We start from the raw sequence: 10,312 nt of genomic DNA on the forward strand, positions 1-10,312 counted from the left end.
AAAAAAGAAAAATTGACCAAAAGTAGGACCTATTTGTTTGGAAATGGCATATACTAACTCATTCAACTCTCTCTAACTTTGACCTATCACAAATTCACAATCACGTGAATCTAAATAGATTATACGTGCCTCGCAAAAAATAAAAGCTTATCTCCAATTTGTAGCTTGTGCTGCACCAAAAAGCTAGCCAAAGAATTTCTATGAGAAAATAGCTCGTATATTCTAGAACAAAATCCTTCCAAAACCCTCTTTTTTCCAAGTGCTCCAGAAGCTGCAAAAAGCCTAAAAGAAAGTCTCTTGGACTAAACAGCCAGCTTACTGTGTTAGGCAAAATACATATGCGCTTAGGGGCGTTTGGTTCCCCATAAAATGGTCAGAAAAAATTTTTTCAGTTGAAAATTATTTTTCTAGCGCTTGGTTTGAAGTAAAAAAAATTTACGAAAAAAACTATTTTACAGATTCTGTGGAAAAGCTTGCTTTTTCATTTTCTGTGGAGATTCAGCAGAAAACGAAAATTCACCATGAAAAATTGCGGCTCATGCTTTTCCTTGCATCGGGGTCCACGAGCTCCGGTAAGAGCTAGTGGACCGAGATGAGCTCACCTATATATATTTTATTTATAAATATATAATAATTTATTTTATAATATTAAATATATATTATTATTACATATTATATTATATTATATATTTATTATATAATATATTTTAAATATATCTTGTTTATAAGTATAAATTATAATAATTAAATATATTCTGATAATTATTATATATTAATAATATATAATATATATAATAGAAAAAAATATATATATATATAATAATTTTTCATATATAGCATAATAATAATAATTATTATATATTAATAATATATAATATATATAATTAGAGAAAATATATAATAATTATTATATATTAATAATATATATAATAAAAAATATATTAAATAATTTTTTTTTTCTTTTAACCAAAAAACCGTTGCAAAAAATTAATTTTCTTTTCCTACAAACCAAACACAAACAACGTAAAATTTTTTTTCCACCGAAAATTTTTTTTCTACCGTTTTACGTGGAACCAAACACACCCTTAATTTAATACTAGTCAATCTTGCATAAAACTACGGTAAAATCCTTTTGAAACTCATGGTGCATGAAACTGCATCTAGCTGATAATTAACACATTTCGCGAAGAAACAGAAATATTTGAACTCAATACAAATCAACAAAAAAATCATCATCAATGCCGACCCGAGTGAAACCCCTTGTGAAAAAGCCTTGAGAACTCCAACAGTCAATAACCAGTCGGTCCAAAAGTCAGTCTCATCAATGAAAAATCGAGAGAGAGAGAGAGAAAGAGAGAGAGAGGGTGGGGTGGAGGGCAGGACCTAAGGTTTCAAGCGGCGGCGGGCGATGCCTTGGACGCGGCGACGGAGAGCTTGGACCGCCGCTTGGCGAGGCTTTCGCTGCGGCGCTCACGCTGTTCCTTGAGGCGGGTGGCGAGGAGCTTCTGGTACTCGGCGGCCTCCGCCTTGGCCTTGGCGATCCTTTTCTTCTTGTCCGCAATACGAGCCCTCTTCCTCTGCAGCGTCAGCGGCGTCACCAGCCTCTGGATCTTCGGCGCCTTGCTACACTTCTTCCCTGCAGATTGGCAAAAACAACGAGGAATGAGAAAAATAAGCTAAGCAAAATGAAAAAATAGTACACAAATATAAAGCACTTCAATATCGGAGTTAATAAGCAGAAATAATAAGTCGAAAACTTGTGCAAAAAAACAAAATATATTATCCATTGTTGCAGCCCAAAAGGATCACAAAGCAGCCTACTTGAAATGACCAACTAACAAAGAGATATTTCCCTATGTATACCTGCAGAATACGAGTTTTCATATAAGCCCTTCGAAAACCTTTCCCCACCAATTGGATGACAACCTAACTTTAGATAATGGTATGTTTGTAAAAAACCGCAATTTCGAGGGGCATGTATAAAATACAAAATAGCTAATTTTTGAAGGGATGTAAATATAAAGGCCCTAAATCCAGATAGAATCATAAATTTGCACAAAAAAAGAAAAAAACCTGATTTGGTGGTAAAGGTGCGGCGGTATGTATTAACATATTTACGGACATCATCCTCCTTGGAGAGGTTGAACAGCTTCCGGATCTTAGAAGCCCTTTTGGGTCCCCTCATTCTGGGTTTCTCGATGTCAGTCAGGCCAGGGAGATCATTCTCCCCTTTCTTGACAATAACCAAGTTCAGAACAGAGAGGTCGGGGCTGACGATACACCCACGGACGGACTTCCTCCTCCGTTCTCCGTTACGCCTCCCGTACCCACGGAAGCAAGGAGTTCCTGGGAAGGAATGACAGATTGAAGAAGATGAGAAAGGAACATATACGGGAAATCTCTTCCATAAAAATGCATTAAAGTTAGCTTCTATAGACCTCATGTGAATTATAAAAACATATTGGTCGGTGAACTCTTTCGTTGTTAACTGGTGACATTACAAGAACATGCCAAATTCATCCATTCCGGCAAAATAAAGTCTTTATTACTTTAGTTCTTATCCATTAATTTTAACTGTTTTCATTTGAATGTTGCAGACTTATGAATTCTTGTTAGATCTTAATTGTCCGCGTCAGGAAAAGTGATGATATATACATGTAAGATTATGTCGAGTGCATATCTACTTGACACAAAAGAATGCCAATGGTGATCTACGACAGATTAAAGAATTAATTGGTAAGAGAAAAGAGTTCAAGAGACAAATAGACATCTTCATAAGAGAGAGAAATTGTAAAATGACGTCGTAGCAAAGCTGCCTTATGCCCATCCAAAGAGGATAACAGGATATCAAGTGTAGAAAGGTAAATAGCAGCACACAAGGTTACCTCTATGAAGCAACAAGCGGACACGTCCAGGGGTAAGGACACCCTGCTTCATTGGAAAGCCCTGCTTGTCACAGCCTCCCATGATTTTGAAAACATAGCCCTTGAACTCCTGTTAGAAAAAGAAAAAAAATAATAAATCAATGCCCTCATGGAAAAATATCGAATAAATAGTTTTCGGAAAATAAGTTGTGCTCATGCTTACCTCACCAAGAGCATCCCCACTGACCTCCTGAGAGATCCTTTTGTCGAAGAAGGCGCGACTGCAAATGTCACAGATTCATTGAGTAAGCTTCTTAACATAAGTGGAAGAAAAGAAAACTAATCAATAGGAAGTGGATTCTAGTTTACTTAGAAAAAAAAAAATTCCAGAGTAAGAATGTCCAACAAATAGTTGGATTCTCAAATTAGATCATGAACCCTTACAGCTATGTTTCTTAAAATACCTTCAGACAAAGCAATTATACTTCAATCAAGAAGACAAAAAATGTGACAAATAAACTGAATCTATTGCAAAAGCATGAAGAGACACTTGAATTTCATACTGATGCAATTATGTGCTGTCAAATCAGTCTTCTAGCTCTAATTAATTCAACAAAAGACCAAATACAATGGACTCGCTCAGTCACTACTTGCTACATTAAGGGACGTTTGGATTGATGTATTGTAGTTCGGTATAAACTAGAATAATGTTGGAGATGCACCATCTAGTTGTAGGCTAGCTTTTGGGTCTTTTATTAAACAATACTTCAAACCTAGGCGTCACGGACACTGATACGGGACACAACACGGCTTGAACACCGCGACTCGGCAACTTAAAAAAAATTAGGACACGGACACGGCATTAACACCGCCAATAAAATATAATATTATTAATATAATAATATATTTTTATTATATATAAAATATTAATTTTGGTGAAATATTGTTATATTTCTCATACGAATGAAAGTAGTAAAATTTTCATTGATAGTTCATATATTTAAAAAAAAAATTCCACCATACATAATTTATTTATATTGTCAAAAAAAAAAAATATATGCATTCATCAAAAAGCTAAAATATTTATTATCGTGCATTACATATGCAAAGAAAAAGTAAAATAAAAATAGGTATATATTTTTTTTAGTTGTATGCGCTATGGATCAGCATTAAACGGGCGTCCGAGGAGTGTCTACATCGGACACATGTCCGACACGGACACGTGCATGTCCGACAGGGACACGTGAGGCTTATAAAAGTGTTCGTGATACGTAGCTTTAGACCATTTCGAAGGGAATTTGTTTTTGAGAACTTAAGCCCATGGCTACCCGATTGCCTCCTGGATTTTCTCAGTGTCTTCACGATGAACTGCAAGAGTAATGTTTCTACTCTTAATAATTTTGATATATTGCTGAATCACAACTTCATCAATCCAAACACGGGTCTTGCCTTCCATGAGAATCAGAATGAGTTCAGGTTAAGGTTATTCGACAATTCTTCTTATTCGGTGAACTAAAAGAGGGCAATAACTACATTTGGTGGACTCAGAGCTTTGCGAGCCGGTGTAGCTGACAACTGGAAATCTCAAATGAATCCACAAGGTCCAGAATCCCACAATGGTATATTTTACTCGCTTAAAGGTACTTAGTCAACTTGAAATTCTACATTTTTTTTTTCCAAAAACATATCAATAGTCCATATTAATTCCTTTTTAAGCTAAAATTATATTAAAAGCTCCTATTTGTTGGTAAGAAACAGTTAGCAGTAGTTTGAACACTTAAAGTGCTTCTTTTTGAAGCTCAGGGACAACTCAATAACTATGAAAAGAGATGCAAAAATTTGACAAGTTTACTATACATTAGCAAACTAGAGATCAACAACCATCACATTCTACTTTAAGATATATGGAAACTCAAACAAAGGTCAATTAGAAGAAAAGAAGAGGATCATATCAAACATCAGACAATAGAATTCATACAACGCTCCCTTGGATCGAATCTAATTTAGCTCGGAAACGAAAAGAAAAATCCAATAAAACTCACAGTTTCTGGTCGTCATCGATCTCGAGCTTCTTCTGGCACCCTGTAGTCGGATTCGCGATATTAAACTGCACATTAAGCACGAAAAAATCGACAAAATTCAACAAAAATCAAACCAATTCCACCAAGAACGAACGAAATCAAAAGAACACGAGAATCGCTTCGGCAAATGGAGGATTCATGAGGCTAGGGTTCGAGGTTTAGAGGAGATTGTTACCTTCATCGTGCACCGTGGAGGCGATCGGAGGGAGAAGAGGAAGAGGAAGAGGAGAGCGCGAAGGGAGGGAGGGAGAAGCGGCCACTAGGGTTTCTCTTCGAAGTTTTCGGAGGGATTTCGACGGGGCCCTTATATACCGCACCGAGGAAGAAAACACAGCGTTTCAATTTTCGTGCGTTTAATCTTGACCCTTTATTTAACATCAGTATATTTTGATATTTTTATGTATATGGGGATGTAGCTCAGATGGTAGAGCGCTCGCTTAGCATGCGAGAGGTACGGGGATCGATACCCCGCATCTCCACTTAAGTTTTAAAAATATTTTTATTTAAATAAATTTTTTTAAATGGAAATTTTTTTAATTCAGTGTTCAATTTTTCTTGAAATTTTGAATTTTCTTAGGCTGAATTTAAAATTCTTTTATTTAATTTAATTTTTTTTTAAATGGAGTTTTTTCAACTGAAAATTTTCAATCCAGCATCTAGAAACTTCTTGAATTTGAGTTTTGTTGGAATAAAATTTATATTTTTTTAAAAAAAATGAAAATCGGAAATTCAACGTGTAAAACTTCTCTCTTAAACTTGGAGTTTTATTTCGGACATGCTTGGTTGTCTGTAAGTGATCAAAGTGAAAAAAAAGTCACTTTTCAAAAAAGTGACTTTTATAAAAATTACTTTTGAATTTAATTGTTTGATTTCAAAAAAGTGAAAGAAAAAAAATAGTGTTTATGACTTTTATTGTTTAGTTTTATATAAGAAAATAAAAAATTAAAATATATTTTTTTAGATGCCTAGTTTTTTTTTTTTTTTTTTGTAAATGGTATGGAATAAGGCATGTCTTTTTCTTTGTTTTTTTTTGTTTAAGATGTGTTAGTTTTTTTTATTAAGATACGGTAGTTTTTTTTATTTTTTATTTTTTATATTTTGTAAATGGTATGAAAGAAAGCTATTGGATGCGGTTCGTAAGTCGCATGGGTAGGTGGCTCATTTTTAATAATTTCAGAATTTTTTTGTTGAAATAAGTAAATTTTAGTTATAATTCACTTTATAGTCAATCAAACATGCTCTAAGATAAAGTGAACCTTCAAATAAACTTACCAAGGCTATTGATGAGCGTAAAATTGTTTTTGCGCCGGTATAGAATACAAAAAAATAAAAATATTTTAATTTAACCATCCAATTAAATTTTAATCTTATTATTAATTTTTTTAATTTATTTGTTTTGGAGCAGACAACCATATTTTGATTTTTAAATTGAGTGCATCATTTTTTTTTATAAATTTAATTAGTATGCCACGTATAATTTTTATAATTATAAATTTATTAAAATAAATAATTAATTTAAAATTTAAAATTAAAATATTATTGATCAATTTAAATTAAATAAATTAAAAAATTTATATGGTGGACCAAGTCGAATCAAATAAATTAAAAATTTGATAATAAATATTTGTATTTAGATAAGATATGCATATTTTTACTTTTTTTTTTTTGTCAAAGATATGCATATTTTTACTGACAAAATCTACGTCCCTGGATGTACTCCTTCGTACTTGCTTGGGTGGAAAAGAATGGTAAAAATTAAATAAAAAGCTTATTTTTTAACAAAATATTTTTTTTCTTTTTTTAAATATTTTAAATTTATACATCAAAAACAAAAACAAAAAAAACCGCACCACTCTCTCGATCCGCGAGAAGACAGAATGACCAATAGAAAGCTAGGATCCAGCGCCAGCAATCCGAGTGACAACTTGATAGGTGAATCCCATCCGTAGGATCATGCTAAATACTTAAAAAATAAAATATCTCATCTACACCGTCAAATATTGAAAAGTTCTACCCGGATCCGTACCGACCGTCCGATCAATAATGCAAAAAACCGACGAAGCTATGTAACGGATCCCCATTTGCCCTATAAATTGCGTTCTACCTCCGACTAAAAACAAATTCTTTCTATATTTTTCGAAATCGATTCGCCCTTAATTCGACGAGGTAAAGGTTTTTTCTTTCCCCCTTTTTAATTTTATTTTTCTTTTTTTGCACATTAATCTCGTCGGTTTAATGCAATGCATTGATTAGCAGTAGGGATCGCCAGTAATTAGGGTTTTCTTTTTTCGATTTTTTTGGCTTTTCTTTTAATTTGAATAATTTTGCTGTTTACTTACAAAAGATGCAGGGTTTTATTCCTGATTCGAATTTGATTAACATTTTCTTTAAGTTTATGATTTTTTTCTTTTTTTTTCGATTTTTTTTTGCACATTATTATTATTTTTTTGTATTAATCTCGTCTATTTAGTGCAATGCATTGATTAGCAGTAGGGATCGTCATTTAATTATTGTTTCCTTTTTTCGATCTTTTTGGTTTTTTTTTTAATTTGAATAATTTTGCTGTTTACTTGTAAAAGATGCAGGGTTTCTGATATCTGATTCGAATTTGATTATCATTTTCTTTGAATTAAGGGTTTGTGAATTTTCTTTTTTTTCAGAGCAAGTTTTTCTTTTCTTTTTTTTTTGCACATTATTTGTTTTTTTAATATTAATCTCGTCTCTTTAGTGCAATGCATTGATTAGCAGTAGGGATCGTTATACAATTAGGGTTTTCTTCGATTTTTTTGACTTTTTATTCGAAAAATTTTGCTGTTTTCCTACAAAATATTCAGGGTTTTCTTTTTTTCTTTTTTTTTTTTTGAGAGAAAATTACTTTAAAACCTTATATGGAGATGAGGGTTTCTGATTTTTTGTTTGAATTTGATTAACATTTTCTTTAAATTAAGGGTTGGTGATTATTATTCTGCTCTTAATTTACCTAGTTTTTTTTGCCCAATTCCGTGCATCATTTAGCCCTTGTAGTTCTTTTAGCACTTGATTGATTATTACGTTTTTATCAAACCGACAAAACCACTTAAACAATTTATCCTGTATTGTTGGCTAACTTACAAAATGCTCCTAGCTTGTAGCCTTCATTATAATTAACCCATCGTTTAAAAAGTTGCATCAAGTTTTGACTCTCTTGAAAATTTTACATGCAAAACTTTCATTAGAATATGTTGAGATATCAAACGAGTTTTGTGTGTGAACATCTACTTTTAAAATCACTATTTGTGTAGAAGATCTTAAGTTTACAAAAAGATGTCTAATTTTTTTCAGCAGAGTTATGAAATTTTCATAAATTTTTGGTTCTGATTTCAACAATCATATCAAATTTTGTGGGTCCTATTTGAGATGTTGGAACACGGCATGCTTAAAATTGATGCCCTTTTTTCATTAAAACACTGGAGGTTAATTGATATATATGGAGTAAAGTGCAGCATTTTTTTTCTGATTTAGCTTTTAGTTTAAAGATTGGAGGTGAGAATAGTGAAAACTGTTCTGTTTTCTGATTTGCTTTCCTACAATATCTATTCGTCTTCCTACTCTCCTATTTAAGTTCTGAATTTTTTTTTTCCCTTCTTTTTTTTCTTTAATTTGAATTGTCTACCTAATGATGCTGTTTAAGTTGCAGATGGCCCGTACTAAGCAAACCGCTCGCAAGTCGACTGGAGGAAAGGCTCCAAGAAAGCAGCTTGCCACTAAGGTTCTCTTTGTTTTTTTCTACTTTTCAAAAATTACATCTAATGTAGATACTAAATGAATTCTAGTTTTGGTGAGCATATTTTCTGGGTTAGGATATTGATTTTAAAGTTTACCAGGATTTGAATTGGAATTTAAACATATGAGGATATGTATATCGACAACCATATCTAGCAAAAGTTGTATTCAGAGGATGGATTGGATGGATAATATTTGACTAATTTTAATCTTGGACTCTTATTTTTTTATTTTTGTTTTTTTTCTTCTATTCAATTTGTTGTGGCATAAGATGTTGTCGTTTGATGTTATAGGCTGCCCGCAAGTCTGCTCCCACAACTGGTGGTGTGAAGAAGCCCCATCGTTACCGGCCAGGAACTGTCGCTCTTCGGTATCTTATAGCTTTATCATTCACTATCCTTTGTTAGTGTTTTTCATATTACTTTCATCATGAACTAATGTGTTATTATTATTTTATTGAATTCAGTGAGATTCGGAAATATCAAAAGAGCACTGAGCTCCTAATCAGGAAGCTGCCATTTCAGAGGCTTGTGAGGGAAATTGCTCAGGACTTCAAGGTCTCTCTCTCTCTCTCTCTCTCTCTCTCTCTCTCTCTCTCTCTCTCTCTGTGCATGTGTGCATGCCATGATGCATCATTACTCCTTGGTCCATTGATCTCGCTAAATTCAACTTTGTTCTCAATCTGTAGTTAGAAGATTGAGAATCCATCCAGGTTTTCACTGTTGTCATTTTCTGATTAACTCTACCTGAGCTGCGATTCACCTTGTAACTAAATGTGGTGCTCATTGGCCCTTTATGTTGATTTTGCTTTATGCAGACGGATCTGCGGTTCCAGAGCCACGCCGTCCTAGCACTACAGGAGGCTGCGGAGGCGTACCTCGTGGGTCTCTTTGAGGACACGAACCTGTGCGCCATCCATGCCAAGCGTGTGACAATCATGCCAAAGGACATCCAGCTGGCTAGGAGAATCCGCGGCGAGAGGGCTTAAATTGTTGACGCTGCATTTGGGTATGTTATTCGGATGGTGTTGTGGTGAGATTGTTTGTCTAGTTTTTTGGTAACTGTGTTTTGGAGTGCTCATTTGGAAAATACTTTGGTAAGCTCATCATATTATAGTCCAATTTTATTAGTAATATTGTTACTTTTTTCTTTTTGGGGTAGCGGTAATATTGTTGGTTTTGTTTAGGGTAATGGTGGTGAAAGTTGCTTCATACAGTTTGCTAGTTTTAAGTGATTTTTTTTTTTCCTTGTCCATTGTGTTCTTTATTTTCTTTGCTTTTCTTAAGCTTTCGGATGGTAATTTTTGCTGTGTGAGTACATAATTGTTAAGTTGAGCTAGGGTGCAAGTACCGGCACCAAGGCCTTTGTGCTATAGAGCCATTTCAACTCCATTAAACATTAAGCATAATCTAGAAACCAAATTTGATGATTTTTTTATAAGAATCGTTAAAAAGTAATTACCTTATATTGTTCATCGAAATCATCAAATTTTGAGATCCTTTTATCAGTTAGGCTTAGTTTGGTATTGAGGTCTATTTAACGCTATTAAATAAAATGGAGTTGTTGAAAAGCATATATGGATATTTATTTTTGCCTTTTCCGGTG

The 10,312-nt window shown here is 33.5% G+C and overlaps 2 protein-coding genes and 1 non-coding gene across 4 annotated transcripts; 2 read left to right on the forward strand and 1 right to left on the reverse strand.

Annotated features, from left to right (window-relative positions):
* Positions 1,107 to 5,265, reverse strand: LOC109717936 (40S ribosomal protein S6). Its single transcript, XM_020243900.1, has 6 exons — positions 5,121 to 5,265; positions 4,907 to 4,971; positions 3,088 to 3,145; positions 2,886 to 2,994; positions 2,074 to 2,346; positions 1,107 to 1,636 (listed from the first exon to the last, which is right to left on the reverse strand). Exons 1-6 carry the CDS (start codon positions 5,124 to 5,126, stop codon positions 1,392 to 1,394), a joined length of 756 nt encoding a protein of 251 aa, XP_020099489.1. The 5' UTR covers positions 5,127 to 5,265; the 3' UTR covers positions 1,107 to 1,391.
* Positions 5,352 to 5,424, forward strand: TRNAA-AGC. The gene has a single exon. It is a non-coding gene; the product is annotated as a tRNA-Ala (tRNA).
* Positions 6,973 to 9,961, forward strand: LOC109718946 (histone H3.3). 2 transcript variants are annotated; one of them, XM_020245445.1, is made up of 5 exons: positions 6,973 to 7,111; positions 8,622 to 8,693; positions 9,001 to 9,077; positions 9,174 to 9,264; positions 9,525 to 9,961. In XM_020245445.1, the coding sequence occupies exons 2-5, from the start codon at positions 8,622 to 8,624 to the stop codon at positions 9,693 to 9,695; spliced, it is 411 nt and encodes a 136-aa protein (XP_020101034.1). In that variant the 5' UTR covers positions 6,973 to 7,111; the 3' UTR covers positions 9,696 to 9,961. The 2 variants fall into 2 exon arrangements, with proteins under 2 accessions (XP_020101034.1, XP_020101035.1); XM_020245446.1 differs by having other exon boundaries at positions 7,051 to 7,111; positions 8,616 to 8,693.

Source organism: Ananas comosus, linkage group 12 (genome assembly GCF_001540865.1).
Source record: "Ananas comosus cultivar F153 linkage group 12, ASM154086v1, whole genome shotgun sequence".
Classification (NCBI taxonomy): domain Eukaryota; kingdom Viridiplantae; phylum Streptophyta; class Magnoliopsida; order Poales; family Bromeliaceae; genus Ananas; species Ananas comosus.